This window comes from Plecotus auritus (assembly GCF_963455305.1).
Source record: "Plecotus auritus genome assembly, chromosome: 9".
In the NCBI taxonomy this organism is placed as follows: Eukaryota; Metazoa; Chordata; class Mammalia; order Chiroptera; family Vespertilionidae; genus Plecotus; species Plecotus auritus.
In genome coordinates this window covers 106029265-106050072 of record NC_137783.1, presented here as the reverse complement: position 1 = coordinate 106050072, position 20808 = coordinate 106029265, and the positions used below count along the sequence as shown (strand labels likewise).

At 51.3% G+C, this 20808-nt stretch overlaps 1 protein-coding gene across 9 annotated transcripts in view; it reads right to left on the bottom strand.

Annotated features, from left to right (window-relative positions):
• TENM4 (teneurin transmembrane protein 4) overlaps positions 1 to 20808 on the bottom strand; it is a 2454724-nt gene that overhangs the window by 371254 nt on the left and 2062662 nt on the right. For all 9 annotated transcript variants that reach the window (XM_080687404.1, XM_080687408.1, XM_080687411.1 and 6 more), the window contains 2 exons: positions 9394 to 9681; positions 5824 to 6093 (listed from right to left, as the gene is read on the bottom strand). In XM_080687404.1, the coding sequence (XP_080543530.1) occupies positions 5824 to 6093; positions 9394 to 9681 (558 nt within the window). The remainder of the gene's footprint in view (positions 1 to 5823; positions 6094 to 9393; positions 9682 to 20808) is intronic.

Genomic DNA, 20808 nt, shown 5'->3' with positions numbered 1-20808 from the left:
GCCAAAGGGAAGCCAAGATTATAGCAAACAAAGATGGTGCCAAGTGTCTCATGTTGGAGGTACTGCAAAGCTGGGAGTGGGAGCTGGGCAGCAAGGTAAGAAACCAAGGTGATCAGCAGCAGGACGGAGCATGGTATGAGGAACGGGCGAGGGTGCAGGCCAGGCTGAGGGACCAAAGCCATGAACTATGAGAGAGTGTGGACTGTGGCGTGGGACAGACCAGTGCTAAAGAACTCTGCAAGTGGGCCCAAGAAGCTGTGAGGCCAGGAGAAGAATCAGATGTGCCCCCCACCCCCCAGGAGCCCATTTTGATCACAGAACCTAAGAGCATTGAGGTCTTCTCACTGCTAACAGGGAGGAGGCAGCTCATTCCCTTTAACAGGTACTGATCCCCTCCTCACTGCCTCCATGTCCCCCCTGCCTGAGCCCTGTCCTGTCTCCTGGATTTACTGCAGTGGCCCCCTACTTCAACATAGCCCATGAGAGCTTACTGCTTCCAGTATGATCCTGTCCACGTGTTAATCAGACCCTGTCACCCCTCAGCTCAGAACCCTCCCCTGGCTCCCTGGACAACGGCCTGCATGCACCCCTACCTCACATTGCCTCTTTGACCTCCTCACCTACTCCAGCCACACTGGCCTCCTTGCTGCTTTCAAAAAAGCCAGACATGCTCCTGTCTCAAGTGTCCTGAACCTGCCCTTCCTTTTTCCAGCATCGCTTTTCCTCCAGACACCTCCGCACTCTCCCCTACCTGCCTCAAACGCCATCTCATCAGTGAAGCCTTCGCCGGCCACCATATTTAGAACTGCAACCCCTCTCCCATCTGGCATCCCCTCACCCCTTCCCATAACACTTATCATCTTGAAACATTCTATATAATTGAGTTGTTAAATTTGTTTATCCTCAGACTCTGCACTGATGAGTGGGCAGGTTTGTCTGTGTTGATCATGCTGGAACCCCAGTACTGAAAACAGTACCTGGCACATGGTAGGTGCTCAACAAATTGTTGTGAAAGACAGACAATCCACCGAACTCTCCAACCTTCCCTCCCAGCACACCCTGTCCCCAGAGCCCCACTCACACTCTGATGTTCCAACCTCACGGGCTACAACTGAAGTTTGTCCACCTCCATGCCTTTGCCACACAGAATCCCCTGGCCTCCTCCTCTTTACCTATGAAAGTCCTTCCCAGCCCTCAAAGCCCAGGGCCAGCACCTCTTACATAAAACCTTCTCAGATACCATCTGGCTGGAATTTTTCTCTTAAACCTCTATGATCACCACTCTAAACATGTTTTCTCCAGCACATCGCAATTTGCAAGTGGCCTGGTACGATCTTTAGTTCCTGATCAGCTCTCACAAGTTATGGATTCAGTTTGTTTTCTGGAACTTTCTAACACTGACAACAGTGTATGTTCTGGAAACAGCTGGAATCACCTCTCAGATCATATAAATTGTATGCGTTCCAGTGGTCGGCATACTCATTAGTTAACAGAGCCAAATATCAACAGTACAACGATTGAAATTTCTTTTGAGAGCCAAATTTTTTAAACTTAAACTTCTTCTAATGCCACTTCTTCAAAATAGACTCGCCCAGGCCGTGGTATTTTGTGGAAGAGCCACACTCAAGGGGCCAAAGAGCCGCATGTGGCTCGCGAGCCACAGTTTGCTGACCACTGCGTTAAGCTAATAAAAATGAGAAATCAGTTTCTACAGAAAACTGTAGCGTGTAGTGGTCACTGGAGTGAGGCAGATCTGGCCTCAACTCTGGCTCGGCCATTTACTAGCTATGCAATCATCAGCACGTCACCTAATTTCTCTGGATCTCAGTTTCCTTGCTAGAAAATGGGAAAAGGTTAAGAGTCAGTGTCTGAGCCAGCTCCCTTCTGGCTCCCAGATTCTCAAGTGCTCTGATTCTACTAGACCCTTCCCAGGCCTGCTTGGAACTTGGGGCCTTACTGCCTTTATTACATGAACAACACTGTCCAGTGGGAGGCTCTGACTCCCTGAAAATGCTGGCACCTATGCATTCCCGGGAGGGAGTATGGGCCGTCTCACAAAGCTGCCAGGTAGTCGAGTGTGGGGGTCCAATCCCCACCCCAGCTGAGGGAGCCCGGCTTCTGATCCCAGATGAAGGACAATGTCTGGGTAGCTACAGCACTCTGGCCACTTAGGGAATTCATGATAGATCTTCCCACAGACTTTTAAGACCAAGTCTCATGAGCATGGAGTCAGGGAGGGCAGAGAAATTGAGTTAACTTGGTAATGAGCTTCTCTCTCACTGTGCTTTGGAGATGCTCACCTAATCTTCTGACTCTGAATAAGCAACTTGGCTGCCTAATTAGGTTAACCAATAATTTCCCTTTTGACACCCAGGCTGCTTGATAATTTGGGGGTAACTGTGATTCTGTTTCATTGTTTCTTTTCTAAGTGAATTTTTCAATTTGCCTTCGGGATTAAAGTAGGCAGTGAATCCTCACTATTCCCCAGACCCACCATGCCTCTTCCTGCCTCCAGCTGTTGGCTTGTGCAATCGCCTCTACTGGGAATGCCTCTCTTATGCTCAGGGAAGTCCTACTTTGCCTTCGAGCCCAGGTGCATACCAACCATGAGTGGGATGAAGAAATGAGCCTCTGCACCCTCAGGGCAAAATTAATATTAATATTAATAGCTAGCATGAATTATGAACCAGACCAGACACCTCACAAATGGAATACAAGCTCATGGTAACACTTCAAGTAAGAAAGATGACATGCTGATCTTTTTGTTGTTGTTATTGTGGTAAAACATACATAAACTTTTAACCATTTTTGTTGCTGTTGTTATTAATTCTCACTTGAGGATCTTTTTTCCATTGATTTTTAGAGAGAGAGGGAGGGGTGAGAGGGTGAGAGAGAGAGAGAAACACAGATTGGTTGCCTGACGTATGTGCCCCCATCAGGACTGGGGATCAAACCTGTAACTAAGGTACATGCCCTTGACTGGGAATCAAACATGTGACCCTTAGGTGCACGGGGCCAACACTAACCACTGAGAACACCTGCCAGGGCCTTTTAACCATTTTTTAAGTGAACAATTCAGTGGCATTAAGCACATTCACATGTTGTGTAACCATCACCACTAGCTCATCTCTAGAATGTTTTCATTATCCAAACAGGAACTCTGCACCCATTGAACACTAATTCCCCTTCCTCCCTCTCCCGGCCTTTGGAACCTCCGGCATGTTGTTTTAGGAAACTGTGACTCAGGGACATTTCAGAGCTGGGACACGGCATGGCCAGGATTTAAGGCCAGGTGTCCTCACTAACTCTGGAATCACTGTCTGTCTACCCTGTGACACTGCCTGCTACCCCTCCCTTATAGATTGGGCCACAAGGCTGTCATATCACCACCTCCCCCGATATTCATCTAGATTCTGCATTCTAGAATAATGTCTGGCATACTTGGTATATAGATAAAATTACGGAATGACTCTACAACAGAGACACTGTGTCTACCTGACCCTGTGGGTGGAAATAGAGCTCACATTGCAACCTTTGCTTTCTAGAAAACATTTACTGAATGCCAACTGTGTGCCTGGCCTGGTGCCAGCTCCTCCTCACTGCCCCCCAGCCTGCTGGCTCCACTCAGTGGGAGAGGCCGAGGGGCGGCTCTGCGTGGCGGCCCTGAAGAGGAAGATTTGTGTTTACATTACCCAGTCAATTCTGTATTTATTTAGGATATTAAGCAGTGACATAAAAGCTGCTGACATTAACCTTCAAGGGCAGAAATTGGCTTTAATGGACCCCATAAAAGTTATTATTGATGGCAGCTGCACGCAGCATCACTGTGACCTCAGCAAAAGCCTCCACCGCTATCAATACTGTTGACAATTACTATTGACTAATGCAAGGCTGGAGCGGGTGGAGGCGGAGGCGGGTTCCTGTGGCTGGAAGTTGCTAGGGATTATGCTTTGCATTTGCATCTGGTAAGGAGCTCCAAGAACTTGGTCACACATGTTTGATGATCTCAGTTGAGAGTCCCACCCTCTCCCTGATTCCAATGGAGCTGGGCAAAGGGCTTAGACTATAGGATCATAGAAATCTGAGTTCAAATCTGAGCTTTGGCAACTTGATGACTCACTGGCTATGCAATCTCAGGCGGGTCAGGTGACCTTTTTGGAGCCTCAGTTCTCCCATCTGGGAGATGGAAATACCATAGTGTTGTCATGAGGATTTGAGGCAATCAGTCACACATGTGCAGCGGCTTGACACACAGTAGGCCCTTGATATGTCTTCCCTCTACTCCTCTATTCCACTGTGATGTGTTGCTTTACATGTCCGATGGAATTGAGTCCTATTCAATCATAAGATCTGAGTTCTCATCACGGGAAAGGGGAACTGTGGCCAGTAGAAAGAATATGAGAGAAAGAGAGGAGGAGGAGGGGAGGAAGACAGAAGGTGGGGGGATAGGGAGAAAAGAGGAAGAGAAAGAACCAGGACAGGAGGAGAGCCTGGCTCCAGCTCATTTATCCTTCACCTCTCTGAGCCCATTTTCAGCTGTCAATTGAGGAGACACCCGTGTGAGCATGAGTACTGTCAACCTCATCAGTGGATAAAAGGGAGCCATTCCCATGGCTCATTTACTGTCAGTATGAGTCACTGTCAGCACTTAGACCCGAGTATAACAAAGCTGTTAATCCAACTTCCCAGTTGGAAGAAAGTGGACAAGCACATGGGCGCCTGTGGGGTGTCTGGGTTTGGGGAGTCCAGGTCTGGAAGGAATGCAGAGGCCGGGGCTCTCTGTTAGATTCTTGTGCCCTTTGCCTGCCCATCCTCCCTGAGTTCAGTGCGGCTTGGAGCGTGGGGGCCAGTGCAGAAATGGATAATCAGGAGAGGGTGCAGGCCAGGCGAAGCAGGCAGCCATTTCCATGACCCCATTATCAAAGGCCCGGGCTCTTCAGGCTCATTGACTATGTCATTATCACCCAACAGAGGCTTAATTCAGCAGTAATTCAGCTCTCAGGGAATGTACAATAGTGTGGGTGGTGTGCATCTCACTCTGTCATGACTTTACAGAAAAGGGATCATTTGTCACCATGGCAAGAAGCCTTCAAAACAACCAACAACCCAAGTATCTTGCTGCCCAGAAACTGGTGGGTCCCAAAGCACCAGAGAAAGGGAGGCCCCTGCTCCCGCTCCCCACAAACTGCAGGGCAGGCCTAACTCAGGGCCCCTCAGGTCTGATGGTAAGGAGGAGCATTCTGAACCCAGACTCCCTTTCCTGCACCAGAGGAAGGAGGCCTTGGAAGAAAGGGCTGAAGAAATGAGAGTAGAATACGGAGTCAAGCCCAGCCACACTTCCCCAATCTTGCAGATATGGGAAAGCTAGAGCAAAACCTTAAGTTTTGAGTTACCCCAACATGAGAGTTTTTGTTTGGAAGCCATCTCTGATCAACACAAGATGATGGGGTGGGGCAGCGTCCATGGCAATGGCCCAGGACTGCTGAGCACCTGGAGGCTGGAGCCTGCAGGAGCATGGCTCAGGCAGGATCCTGCAACCAGGCCATAGCAGACAAGCTGTGGGGGATGGGTTAGCCATGTCCCTGGCCCCTCTGCTTCCCCATCTCTGAGGCACCTGCCTAATCAGGAAAGAAAGAGTGGAGATCCATTCTCTGTCATGGCACCGCTTGGTGGGTATGTCACGTGTCTGTGCAGGAGGCTTTAACTTTTGACCACTAAGAGCAAAGCAATTGTCACCAACATCACTAGAGCCCTAAGCAATGGTGTAATTCAAACCCCGGTCCTGCAGCCCAGGTGCCCGGCTCAGGCCAGGCGGCCACTCACCGGTCTCGGTGTTCTCGTGCTCTGTGTCGGTGAGCGTGAGGTTGGAGTTGGCCCGGCTGGACAGGCAGGAGCTGCGGCCCGACCGTGTGCTCCGGCCCCACAGTCGCACGGGGTGCTCGGGGGACAGCACGGTGTCGGCCTCCATGTCGGCATCAGAGCTGGCGCCCATGGAGTAGCCGCAGTGGGGGAGGCCGATGTCTGTGCGGTACAGGGTCCCATGAGGCGGTGTCACCTCGCCCAGACCCAGCTCACGAAGGGAGAAGTTGGCTCCTGGGAGGAAACAGGTGAGCTTGGTTAGGAGGGGTCTTCCCATCGGAGCCTGGCCCCCAACCCAGGACTCCCTCTGTCCTTTGAGCTCATTGTGCCTTTTCTCTAACTGAATGGCTCCTTCTGCCCCTTCCTCACCAGCCCCAACCTTCTACACCCTTTAAGGAAGGGCCCGCTCAGATGACACCTCCTCCGTGAAGTCTCCCCTAACCCTACACCCTGTGCAGAAGTCACTGCCCTTCCTCTGAGCTCCTCAGAGTCCGTGGCCCTGGTCACAGAAATAAGGGCCTGACTCCTCCACCAACAATGACCTCATGGCACAGGACCATGCCTTGCTCATTCCTAAAGCCCTGTGTCTAGAACAAAATCTGGTGCTTAGAGGGGCCAATAAATGTCTGCCACACTGAATGGAGGGCCTTGGGTCTCCTCTTCCAGTCGGGGTGGGGGTGCAGTGCTTGCCAGCAAGGAGGTTAAAGTCATGAAACAGTCCCATACTGCCTGGTAAATAGCTGATGCCTAAGCCTCCTCATACCCCAGCCTCTGCTCTGCCCACTCCAGTCCTTTCCCTACAACGCCCCCACCCCCGATGAGATCACCTCTTAGTTGGTAAATAGCTGATGCCCAAGCCTCCTCATACCCAGTGCCTCAGCCTCTGCTCTGCCCACTCCAGTCCCTTCCCTACAATGTCCCCACCCCCGATGAGATCACCTCCCAGTCTCTCCATGATGCAGCTGCTAAAAGGTTAATGTCAGTGGGACTTGGCACAGCAGGGGCTTGGGCTGTTCAGTGCCAGTAAGACATTCTGAGTGGCCAGGATCTGGGCCAGACCAGATGTTAAATGTTTTGAATGTACCATAGGCCAGACTGCCTCCCACCCTCACTGCACACCACACTTCCTGTGTGCCCGGTTTATTCCCTCTGATCTTTCTACACCCCTGTCCTATGCATCTCCCAGCTTCACAGTCCCCTTCTCCCCCCTCCCCCAAATGTTCCTGCTCTGCTGGGCCAGCCCTCCCAAGGGACACCAGTCACACATTATGAAGAATGACTGCTACATTAAGTGAAATATCAAATTTATTTGCAATAAACAGCCCTGGCTGCATTGATTTCCATATGGCTTGCCCTGCATACCCTTTTAAGCAGCCAGACTCAGTGTCAATATGAGTGAGCTGAGACATCCCAGGGCTGGAGAAATGCAAGGTGAGGGCTGCCTCCAAGGGCTCGGCCATCCCGTTGAGCCAGCCTGGCCCCTTTGATGTGTGAGCTTAGATGATTTATTCACCAAACATGAGATGTGCTCCTATTTGCTTTAAGTCCCTCTGGCCTCTTTCCCGAGGAGCCCATCCCACCTTGCTCAACATCTAGCTGTGCAAGCTCAGGCTGGTGACATCACCTGGGCCTGTGTTCTTGTTTGTAAAATGGGGTGATAACCTATGACCTGCTACCCTCAGGATTTTTGAGGGTCCAGAGAGGTAAGGGGAGAGAGAGTACTTCATAAACTGCAGTGCTCATAACTGCCTATGAGATGAGAATGCTTCTTGTTATTTACAAAGACAAGAAGGGGCACCTTCTGCAGCCTCGTGCACCCAGGGTGGCATCCAGGCAAGCTGGACTGGCAGGGCTCCCTGAGCTCTATCAACCATGGGCAGGGCAGAGCTGGAGAGGAGCTTGGGTACCACCTTGTCCCTTCCCCTCACTGAGAACCAGCAATGACAACTAGTAGTAGGCAGCATTTAGGAAGCAGCTGCTCTGTGCCAGGTACTATATCAAGGGCTTTATTTCCAGTCCTTGTTAATTCTGAGCAGCCTCCTATTAGGAGGGGTCACAGTTATCCCACTGCTCAGGGGAAGGAGTTGGGAGTAGTAAGAGCAGCAGAGCCAGAATTCAAATCCAGGTTTTCTGATGCCCGAGTCAGAGCTCTTGACCACAAGCTGGAAGAGAGAGCAGACCCCTCACCTTTCAAACCTGAGAGGCAGCTTTGCCAAGTCAGCCTTCGTGTGGATCCAGCCCTGTGGGGGAGGCCACTGTAGTCTGTCATGCTGTGTGTATGCGTGTTTGTGTGTGTGTGTGTGTGTGTGTGTGTGTGTGCGTGCACGCGTGCACCCATGTCCAGCTCTTCTTACCTCTGTGATCTTGGGCAAATGAGCCAACTTGGTGTTGTTGTAAGGATTAAATAACAAAGGCAAAATGTATATAAATTACATAGCACCGTGCCTGGCTAACCCTGGCTGTAGAAGGTGCGTGGGCAGGGTAGAACCAGAGAGGGCTACAAAAACATTCAGGGATTGGTAGGTGCCTATGAGGCATCAAAGTAGACTCAAGGCTCAGCAGGCAGAAAAGCAGGACTCACAGAGGCTCCAGGCTGGCGAACACATATCATTGCAGCTCTGGAAACAGTGAGCAGACCAGTGGGTCTAGACTCTAGAGCATAGGTGGTGAGGTGGAGAGGCAGGGGATAAAATAGTCCAAAAGACAAATGAATGTTGGGAAAGCCCTACTAAGCCAGGTTAAGGAGCTCAGGCTAAGGGCCATGGGGCATAATTTCCAACATCACCCCAGCTGAAGTGCAGAGAATAGTCCACAGGGGGCAGCACTGGGCAAAGGGGCTGTGGCTGATCCTCTCAGAGAGAAGACAGTGGCCTGAACTGGACAGTGGCGGAGGGGATGGAGAAGAGCGAGGGATTTGAAAGGTACTCTGGAGCAGGATGGACAGGCTTTAGTGACCACTGTGTATAGGAAGTGAAAGAGTGGGAATCAAGTGCTAGGATAGTCCCCAAATTAGGAAGTTTTTAGGTCCATCTCAGAAACAGCTTCCTCTCAAGGTGAGGGCAGTACTTGACACCAAAAGGTGCTAAGCTATGTTTATTGAAATATATGAACAAATAACAAAACTAATATCCAAGACTTACTCAGCACTTTCATGGTGTTATCACACTTACCATTTAAACACATCATCTCAGTGGTCCTCATAGCAATTCGGCCCAGTAGAGAGGCCACTCCTGCCCATCTAACAGGTGAGCAGTGAGACTTGGAGGAGAGCCCGTGGCTCTGAACTCAGCCCCAAGAAGGGACCCCGACTCCTAACCACCTCTTTATGCCAGGAAGTGGTGAGCATGAGAATCAATGAACTAAGAATGAACTGCAGGGCAGGCTTTGACTAGAAACCATGCCAAAATAGCAGATTTGGTGTTGACAACTCGCACTTGCTTGCCCTGCTGCTCCACTGTACCCACGCCCAGGGCCACACCTGCACTCACACCTGCTTCAGGCTCTGCCCCAGGGTCTGCCCCGGCCCTCCCTCACCTGTGCGGCAGAACTCCTCGGCCTCCTGAGGCACCATGTCCTTGATGCGGCTCCCATAAGCGAGGCGGGCGTCCTGGTCATAGGCCTTCAGGGTCTCGCTGGAGCTGTACGACTTCTGTGGGGCCTTGCCCTCCTCGCTGTCCGCGGACGAGCTGGTGTAGCGGCGCTCGGTGTCCCGGCGCCGGGTCAGCGAGCGGTATGGCTTCCTCTCCTTCACGTCCATGGCCTCTGGCCCGCACTCCTCCACATCCACGAACAGGGTCCTCGCCTCACTCAGGGCTGAGCGGTCTGGAGCCAGGAAAGCAAAGAAAAGGGCGTGAGCTTGGGCCCCAGGAGGCAAAGACAACAGCCAGGACCATCTGGACCTTGGACCTTGATTCACCCTGCAGTGCTGCGGGGATGGCCTCTGGCTCCTAGGGGTGAGAGCACCTCTCCAAGGCCACAGGGGGCCTTGCACCCAGAGCCTCTAAGGATGAATCCTGTCTCTGTTCCTCCTCCTTGCCACCTCGAAGATGCCTCAGCCTGCCCCTCCAGGAAAGCTAAGGAAGGCCAGAGGGCTCTGGTTTTCCTAATCCCCCGGGACAGGAACACAGGCTTGTTCCCATCACGTGCCCAGCTGCCACAGGGCCTGACACAGAAGAATCTGTAGAATGAATGACTATACTCAGACACTGCGGTAAGCACTTTGCAAAGATGATCGCATTTAACCCAATGAGCCAAGGTATCAACAACCAATCCACACTGTCACCCACCAGATAACTAATTACTTGCTTATGGTTTGTTTTTTTCCACTAATACACAAGCTCCGTGCTAGCCTGGGATTTACCTGTTTTGCTCACTCCTGAGCTCTAGCACCCCAGCAAATGCTGGCACACCTGATACACATTGGTTTCATTAACTAGCCAACCAATCCCCATCTGACAGCTGAGAACACCGAGGTGCAGAACCTCCTTCAAGGTCACGAGGTGGTAACAAAGGCAGAACCTGAACCCGGGTCTGCTTGGCTCTAAAACCTGAGCTTCTCCTATTCCTTCCTCCCACCCTCGCTACACAAAAATGTCCTTCCAGCTGGGCTAGCTGTGATGGCCACGCAGAGGACTCCCTCACCTGCAGACTTGCCGTCTCATCAGTGGCACGATCCGCACCCGGAGGAAGCTACCATGCCTGCCCCATACATCTGGGTGTTGCCAGGATGTCTGATGGGTGGGAGGGAGAGAGGAGAGGTGCTGCTTTGTCCACTGCCTTTCTCCTCTTTCCCCCATCATGACCTTTTTACCCTAGACTGACACCCCAGGATTTTTTAAAGCTGTCATGACACCCTCTTTCTCTTTCTAAATGTGTTCCTTTGGCTCTGGGGGCAGCAAACATAGCCCCTACAAGAGCCAGGGGTCAGCACAGAAGGAAAGCAGAATGTCCTGCATAAAGTGTGATGAGAGCTTTTCTGTTCTTGACACACAGCCTCTCAGTTCTTTCATTCATTGTTCTACTGTCCAGAGAAACATGGGTACACAGACATTCTGCTGGGTAGCTGTCATATGGAGAAGCCACAGAGTGAGAGTGTGGTCTACAGGGCCACCTGGGGTCTCTGAGTAGGGGCTGGGCCTCTGACAGACAGGGAGGGGGCCTGTCCATGAGGGCAGTGCTACCGAGTGCCTGCCAATGCTGCCATGTAGGAGTGCAGGGTGTCTTGTGAATTTTTAAGACAAACTGGAAAATTTGACTTATTATTATTTTTTTTTATTTCAAAACTAGTGACCCTGTGCACGAAATTCATGCACATTAAAAGGGGATTAGAGGAAATAATTTAATATTGCCATTTGCCCTTTCTCTATAATAGAAGTGTCAGAGATGAAAGAAAATTAGTAAAATGTATATGAAAACCTTCCTCCTGTCAGAGTCTGGGGCTCACTACGGAACCCAGAGTCAAGTCCCCGCCCACCCACATGCACCTCAAAATCGTGAGGTGAGACCCAGACCCGGCCGGCTTCCCTCCCCCATTGGGCTAGTCAGCCTTGGGCAAACTATGGCCCGCGGGCCGGATCTGGCTGTTCTATCCGGTTCTCTTGCTCTCCCCTCCGCTCCTTTACTTTGAATTTATATTAGTTCACACAAACACTCCATCCATGCTTTTGTTCCGGCCCTCCGGTCCAGTTTAAGAACCCATTGTGGCCCTCGAGTCAAAAAGTTTGCCTACCCCTGGGCTAGATCCAGACCTGGCCAGTCCCACCCTTATCAAGCCCTGCCCAGCAGGGGGCATAGCCTCAGGTCCCCTGGCCCAGTGCCAGGATGGGGGTGTGTGGCCTGAGGTCCCCCATCCCAGACCGGGGCGGGGGGGGGGGGCGTGCCTTGAGGTCCTCCATCAAGCCCCGCCAGGTGGGGGACACGGCCTGAGATCCCCTATCAAGCCCTGCTGGGTGGGGAGCATGGCCTGAGGTCCCCCAAGTCCTGCCAGGCGGGGAGGCGCAGCCTCAGGTTCCCCAGCTCAGCACCGGGAGGGGGGCACAGCCTCAGCTCCCCGATCAAGCCCCACTGGGCGGGGGTGGCCTGAGTTCCCATGACCCAGCACTGGGGGTTCACCTTGAGGTCCCCCGTCAAGCCCTGCTGGGTGGGGGGCATGGCCTGAGGTCCCCTGTCAAGCCCAGCCAGGCAGGGGGGTGCAGCCTCAGGTCCCCTGGCCCGGTGCTGGGGCGTGGGGCGTGGCCTGAGGTCCCCTGTCAAGCCCAGCCAGGCAGGGGGGCACAGCCTCAGGTCCCCTGACCCAGTGCTGGGGCAGGGGGCGTGGCCTGAGGTCCCCTGTCAAGCCCCATGGTGGAGGGGGAGGACGTAGCCTCAGGTCCCTGCTGATTGCTCATTAAGACTCCTTATGGGAACTTGGCCTCAGCTGTGGGTACAGTCATCTTTGTGACGGAGTGATGGTCAATTAGCATATTCCCTCTTTATTAGATAGGATACTCTACAGGCCAAACAAAACACAAGGACGGGTCATTTTGGTCAGGGAACTAGTGGTTTCCAAGTTCTGCCTTTAATCGTGGACATCTGAGACATCCCTTTGGCCTGAAGATGCTCTCCTCCCTCCTAGGATGCTAAAGGCCCTCTCCTTAATGTGGTAACATCTGAATCACTTCAATCCTGTGACACAGGCACTATGATCGCCTGCAATTTTCAGATGAGAGATTGAGAGGTGAAGGACCTGCCCATGGTTGCACAGATCCTGAGTGGTGGAGCCACAGTTCTGACTGAGGCGGTTGAACTTGCCACGTAACTGCTGGAAAGCATGGCCTTTACACGCTGTGCCCGATGCATTTCCTAAGCCCAGATCATGCCAGAGCCCTCCTTATGCCGCTCTAGCAGCCCTGCGGAGCCTTCAGGGTGAATTCCAGTTCTCAGTCCAAATGCTATTGTGTCTGGCCCGTCTCACTTCCATTCACTGAGCCACTTCCTGGACATGAATTCTGTGATCTCTGCACCTCTGTGCATGTGGTTCCATCATAGACTATCCACCTAACTAGATGCCTGCCTCTCCCCCAGACAGCAGTTCCTGGAGGGCAGGCCTGGCATCCACAGAGTTCACAAAATGCCAGGTGAGTAAATAAATGAATAAACTTCATTTCTTCTTACCCCTCTTAATATAAAATATTGGTAGTTCAACTTAGGTAAATATGTATTAGATACATCTAAGGTGGAATTAAATGCATTGCTCAGCTGCATTCTTTTTAAAGGCAGCCTGGGTTTGAAGTATATGCCCCCCACCCAGCAGCTGTGTGACCTAGGACAAGTTACTAAACCACTCTGTGCTTCAGCTTCCACATCTGTAAAATAGCACCAACCTCCTGGGGTTGTTCGGAGGATTAAATGAATTAATACACGTCCCTGCAACATATGGCCCCTGATACATAATGGGTGCTGAATAGATGTTAGCCGCATTATCATCAGGAAAACCCCACATTTTATTTTTAAAAGGCGCACTTTAGAAGTCTCCAGCTTGGTGTCAGTTATAACTGGAGAAGAAACACCCCCCAGAAACGTGTTCATAGGCTGAGACACATTCCGGCTGTTAAACTGGTGGGTGACTGTTGACCGAAGACACCGGCTTCAAGGCAAAGACTCAGTAACTACCAGCGATGGAGAATGCAGCCCCGAAACTCATGGCTTCCCGGCCACAAAGCAGAGGCGTGGAGGACAATTGCCTTGCTCCTGTTGATCCCCACCAGCACTCCCCCCCCCCCCCGCCCCATTTTAGCCTTAATATAGAAATTCAGTAAATATTTATGTGTTTTGAACAGGTGGTAGGTTGGTCATGGTCCATACTCAGCTTGGCCTTTATTAGCGAGAGAAAGAAGGGGCCATGCCCTGGCTGGTTTTGCTCAGTGGTTAGAGTGATAGCCCTCGGATTGAAGGGCGTCGGGTTCGATTCTGGTCAAGGGCAGGAATCTCAGTTGCAGGCTCGATCTCTGGCCCTAGTCGGGGCATGTTCGGGAGGCAACCAATTGATGTGTCTCTCTCACTTCAGTGTTTCTTTCTCTCTGTTCCTCCCCCTCCCTTCCACTCTCTCTAAAAATCAATGGGAAAAACCTCAGGTGAGGATTAAAAATAAAAGAAGGGAATGGGTCAAGATGTAAGACGTGACTGGAGAAGAGCTCCTGGAGCAAGGGCCTGCAGTGCAGTGATGCTGAGACCCTGGCAGGAGGGGTGGAGGGTGTGCTGGAAAGGGTGCCCAGCTCAGATCCTGGAACCCCATACATGGGCTGGGGGCAGAAGCACCAGCACATGTGTGTTTAAACATGTCAGACACTCCTTACCGGCTGATCAAGTGGTTCCCATTGTGCCTAAATCCATTACCTGACCCTTCCTAACTCTCCCTCTGCTTCCTCTCACAGCCCACAGAACAACCTGCCACCCCAATGGCCTCTCTCCCAGATCCACTCTCTGTTTCTGTCCCACAAGCTGCCTGCCATGTCTCAGACATCCTCAATCTGAGCCCTGCCCATGCTGTTCATTGGGTTCATCCAAGGGAGGCTCCTGAAGGAGGTGGGGCAGGAGGGGGAGGAGAGAGGAGAGAACGCTGCTTCGTCCACTCCCTCTCCCACCAGCTGGCCCCTCTTCCAGGCCTCCAGCTCTCCATGGCTCTGCAAACATCCTTCCCTGCCCTCACCTGTCTGGGCCCAGGGGTGCCCCAGTTTCCTGCTGCAAGGAGACCCTGGGTGTCTCACGATCCTGGTTGGCTGCCTTCACCTGACCACACCTGTGTCTCTTTATTAACGTCTGTTCATTTAAACCATCTGGGGTGAATTCTGTTTCCTGGGGGGATCCTGACCTGTGATGCAGCTACACCTCTTACTCTCTGCTTCACTGTCTGTAATTATGATTATCATCATCATCATTGTCGTCAAACTAATGACACCAACAGCGATCACTTACTCAGAGTTTACCACAGGCTAGGCCCTGGGCACAGTGTTCTGGATAGATGATCTCATTTAGCTGTCACCACTCCTAGTCTGTGTATTGGTCCCATTTTAATGATGAAGAACCTAAAGCTTAGAGAAGTTAAATAACTGGTTTAAAACCATGCAGGCAGAACTGAATCAAGAGTTGGATCCACCTATTGCCAAATCTCCCCTACCACAACCCTCTGCCATGCACAATGCATCCCAGGTGAGAAGTTGGTCTGCCCCAGCCACGTTCTGGCTGCGTGGCCCTGGGCCAGCCCCTCACCCCAGGATGCTGGGTTTGTCAGATGCTTTGTAAACTGTAATGTACACTATACCTCTAGGCACACAGGATTGGAGAATTATTACTACCAATGCCACCATCATCATCTTTATTGCTTTGTTATTTCTAACCATCAAATTTTATAACTGCTTTAATCATAGAGTAAATCAAGCACCTGAGTATGTTCTGGGAAGCTAAATTGCCAACACACACTTGAGGGATATGCCTAGCAGCTCAGTCACTGCAGGCCTCGGGCTAAGCTGGAGGGTCCGACTGGCTGAGGTTGACAACCAAGACAAAGGGCATGTGGCCCCCACAGGGGAGGAGAGGATGCTGGCACAGACCACCCATGTGAGATGCTCTCAAGGGGTGGCTTCAGAGAGGAGTTCATTTCCAACACCTGTTACAGACCAGTTTGTGCTGGGTGCTGGGCGCTGGGCCCAGAGATAAGCAGACACAGTGCTACAGGAGCAGCTCACTGTGTGTTCAGGTGTCAGCCACAGGGAACAAGGCTGGGAGCTTTAATAAAGCATGAACTGTAGTTTCACAGGTTTCTTCACATGCTGACACGGGGTCATTTTTGGTCTGTCTATGGGGAGGGAGAGGACCTGGGATAAGAGAAGGGAAGAAAGGTGTGCACTGAGCACTGTGCCCTGTGCTTTCACACAGCCCCGCAAGAACGTTCACTGGTTACTGGTACTTCCCGTTTTAGGGTGCAGGCTGAATGATGGTCACACAGCCAGTGAGTGACAGTACTGGGACCTGACCCAGTCATTCTAACATCCACATTTTGGCCCTAGCTGGTTTTGCTCAGTGGATAGAACATTGGTCTGCGGACTGAAGGGTCCCGGGTTCAATTCTGTACCTTAGTTGTAGGCATGAGGGTGGCAACAAATTGATGTGCCTCTCTCACATTGATGTTTCACTCTGTCTCTCCCGCTCCCTTCCATTCTCTCTAAAAATCAATGGAAAAAATATCCTCGGGTGAGGATTAATAAAATCCACATTTTGGTTTTTTTTTTTTTTTCCCCTTTACATGGAGCTGGACTCCAGTGGCTTTGGAAGGTTTGAACAGGAATGTGAATGTGGGGAGACCTGGGAGACAATGAGTGCTGACGGTGGTCAGGGTGTCATTTCCAATGGGGAAAGAGGCAATAACAATAAAACAACTACTGCTAATGGAATACCTACTCATGTGCCGGAAACTCTGTACAGATTATTTCTAATCCCTACCACAACTAGGCAGTCAGATATCATCCTCTTATTTTATTTTTTATTTTACAAATAAGATAACGAGTTCAAAGAGAAGGGGACTTGCTCTAGATCACATGTCAGGGTCTGGATCTGAACCAGATGAAAATGTTTAAATGTTTAAACCTGAAGAAAGGTATTCCGCACCTAGTACCATAGCTTAATTTATTGGGTAAATAATGGCCAAGGGCCTGTTCTGTCCTAAGTGCTTTGGAAGGTGTGCAGAGATAACACACTGAGGCCCCCTCGTCCTCCCCTCCCTGCCCACTCCCCACAACACACCTCGGCCTGCCCTGCTGTTTCAAGTCTTGTGTGAAGCCTCTGTGGATTAAGACCAATAACTTGCTACTCCTTGGAGCTTCAGAAATACAGTGGGCAAGTCACACAAGGGAGAGCAGAAGGAGCCAGGCCCGGTGGGTGGGCCAGATGCCAGGGGCCAACCAGGGTCCACTGCCCAGAGAAAGTGACATCCACACCATGACCGAAGGATGCCAGGTGACAGTGGACCAGGCAGGCAGTTCTGGGGTAAGGAGAGAAAAGAAGCCGAAACCGGTGGCCTTCCGATTTCTCTGACCTACAGCAAGAAGACATTGCTTTCACAATCCAGTACGTCTACACATTACCAACTAAAACAAACATTTCAGAAACTAGCCTAACTTTTCCTCAAGAGTGAAATCCGAGATTTTCTATTGGACTCTATTCTACTAAAACAGAATGATGGATGGGTTGCCAACCTACCCTTTGAGAACACTTCTCCAGGTAATGGCATGAAGGGAAGCCAAGGTGTGAGAGAATATGGGGACAGATGGGCCCCACTATTCCTCAAGTCCAGGCTCCAGGGAGGGGAGCGGTTCAAGACAGAGCCTGAGAGGCGAGGAGTGAGCCACCTGGGAGAAAGAAGAGGACTCTCCAAGAAGGATTAGAACATGAGTGGACAATAACATGCAGACATGCACGTGGCAGACAGCCTTGATCTTGAGGCCCTCGGGGAGCCTGTGGTCCAGCCGTTTCTCAGGGCTCTGACGGGGTGGTAGGATCTGGCCTGGAAGAATGTGTGGGGCTGAGGAGAGGAGGGCAGATGGGGACCAAAGCCTGTGGTGTGCGGGGAGAAACTCAAGAAGCACACTTGGGCCCTTCCTTGGGCTCCAGCAATATTTATGCGAAGCTGGGGCCTGGGACTTTCTCGGGGAGCCTTCATCAGATGTACAGCACTGCTGAGGCACTCCTGCCCCTGCCAAAGCCCCTGGGGGGAATGGGGCTGTTACCATCCTGGATTTCCTTGAAACCTCAGAAATGGCCGGGGATGAACCAGGAAACGGACAGAATTTCTACTGCACTAAGGTTTATAAGTGTTCCTTAACATAAGCACACGGTGATATTTTTAGTTCTTTGTGTGTCAAAAAGGGCCCATAAATATTTGAGAGATAAAAATGTGTTCTGTAAAATATAAGTATTTCTCTCTTCTCTCTCTCTCTCTCTCTCTCTCTCTCTCTCTCTCTCTCTCTCTAAAACCATTATACATGTTTTGTTGCCTTAGTCCCTCAAAGTTAGGGCTTGCAAGTCCTTTGTTTTAAATTCTAGTGCGATATGAAGGTGAATGCCAGGGGTGGCGGGAGCACCTGTTCTGTCCCAGGTACTGTGTTGGGTGTTGGGCTGTATACAAATCAGAGACATAGGCGTTGTTATACCCACTTTACAAACTTGGAAACTGAGGTTCAGAGTAGCACTAAGTGATGCTCAAGTTTGCACAATATGCCAAGACTGTACTCCATGCTATACATTTCTCTGGCCCTGTCACTTTAGGGATATCCTTGCCTTTTTAAACAGTGAGACAGTAGTTATAATGATGGTGGATAACGGCAAGGTCTTTACATGCGTTACCTCATTTAATTCTCACCACATCCCTAAACCATCCTCGTTTTCTAGATGAAAAAGCCCAGGATTTAGCGAGGCTAATACCTTGCCCAGAAGACTGCAGTAAGGAAGTGCAGAGCCCGGTGCATGTGACCCCAAGGCTCAGGCTGTTAACCAGACCCAGGTCATCCCTTGTTCTGATGTGCTTCACTGTTCTATGTGTCCTTTCCTTTTGCTCCTCAGCAGTATTAATTCCTCTGGTGCACCGAGTCAGCACCTGACCCAGCTTAGGGAGGAATGCTTTACAGCGGCTTCTCAGAGTGTGCCTTGCACAGGAAGGGACACTGCGGGCCAGGGAAAGGGCCTTCTTGGGCTCGTGGTGGAGTGTGGCCTTGTGCCCAGCCGGGCTGTAGGGACTTCCCTCATCAGCGGCTGGCAGACAGGTGACAGATGGTGCCTACAGGGGCCATTGTGCCCTTATGTGGAAGGCTTGTCACAGGCCAGGCTTGGAAGGGCAGGCAGTTGCTGTACGGGTGCTGCCCTCTGATCCTGAGCTGGGAGAGCTCTCCCCGGAGCTGCCGTGGCCCCTCAAAGGGGTGAGCACACACAGGACCAGGGACAACGGGCCCTCAGCCAACAGGAAGCAGTACAAGGGCTGTGTTTTCCAGATTTCTCCATCTGTCTCCATTCCTCCCCTTCCGAAGCCATGTACCAGCCAATGACCACCTTTACCAATGGTGGCATCTTAGTGTCAGGAAATGAGCTTTTTACTGTGTGACTGAAAGCACCACCAAAGGCCAGCTGGTTCATACACCATCGATGTTTGAACCCCCTTGGTCCCATCCTTACCAATTGGTCAACCATATCTAAAGCTGGGGACTTCCCTACCTCCAGGGACAGTTCTGACTGTGCTTCCTGACGTGGGAAGCAGCCTCTTTTTAGCTTCCTTCTGCAGGCTGCAGCTCTGCTCCTGGGGCTCTCAAGTCCAATGCCTGGGCCCTGCCAATGGCCCTTCAAGACTAAAGGTGGACCAGTCTGTGTGTCCTTCAGTCTTCTTGTCAGACTAAACCTCACTCCTACAATTTCAAAGCCTCACCTTTTCAGTAGCCTTTCCATGAATTCACCCACCCTTGCTCCCTCCTTCCCATCTAAGAAGGCTTTGAAATAGCCAGGGCGAGATTTGAGGACAAGAAATTGGGCCAACTGCAGTCAGAGAGACAGACACATCTACAGGTGGTTCCAGCACAGGGAACACAAAAGGGCAACTGACACAGATGGTCTAGGGGTAGAGAGGGGACACCAGCAAAGGCCACCTGAAGGAGGTGACATCTGAGCTGAGGCTGGGCAGGAGTTAGCCAGGGAACAGAGAAAGGAAGGTTGGCTAGAATCACTGGGAGCCTCTTGGTGCAGTAAGAAACATCTTCCATGCACCTCTCTCCCCTGCATCCAACACAGTGTTCTTGGAAGCAACACACGGGGGGCCTCCGGCTGAGCAGTCTGTCTGCTGGGACTGAGTGTCTTCATGAACAGCACCTTGAGCCATGGTCTTCCTCAGTTCAGCCCCCACCGACAGGATTCCCTTTCCTTCTCCCTAGAAAACCCATTTCAGGGTCAAGCCTGAAGCCCAGGCTATTAGAGCACCAATTCTACATGGGCCCCGCACAGATTTCTAATTTTCTATGGACTTATTCTGGGACCATGTTATGAGATAATCAGAAGGAGGGACAAGATAGTTGAGCTGATTAATTGCATATCTCCTACTATTGCCAGGGCTTAATCTGCAATTACCAGGGGCTCCCGCATTACACGTCCACTCTGTGAGGGGTGAAGGGTGATGAGGAAGAGCCAGAGGGGACCCCCCTCCCGGCACCACAGGAAGCAGGCATTTGTTTAAGGCTTCTGTGAATGGTGAGAGTCTTAGTTGCAACACTAACTCCCTCGATTCAGTCAAGCCGCCGCCCAGATTTGTGAAGGTAGCCACTGCTTGTGCCCTTGCAGGATGGCTCAGGGTTCTGTGTTTGTAGAGAGGAGAGGCTTGGAGGCTGTGACTTGCTGACAGCCACATTCAGCAGGTGCAGATCAAGAGCCACTATTTTCCTGCTGTTTCCGTTCACGATATCAGTTTTCTCTCCTGCAACATGGGGTGCATGGGGGCGGGGCTCATATGTAATCCATGCCTTTATGTCCCCAAACATACATACACACACATACACATGCACACATGTATACACACACACCCACAAGTACTCTGTCAAGAACCAGGAGTCCTGAGAGGTGCAATGATTACAGGCATCTTGGGGAGGTGCCAAGAGGGGTCCTGGTAGCAGACAGAGCCTGTCAGCCAACATGTCCCAGAAAGGGGAGTCAAGGGGAGAGCCAGGGAGGGCACTGGCAAACTCTCACTTCCATCTCTGTGTACTCCAGCCTCAAAGAAGTTGAGAAAAAGGCTCATAATGATGGGAAAACCCTAATTGCCTGAAACTGCTGCCATTTCCAATAATTAAAGGCAGACTTAATAGATATTAGGGCCCTCCTTCCAGAAGCTGGGTGGTCAGGCGATTTTTATTTCAATAATTAGCTGCTGCAAGTCACACAGAACTG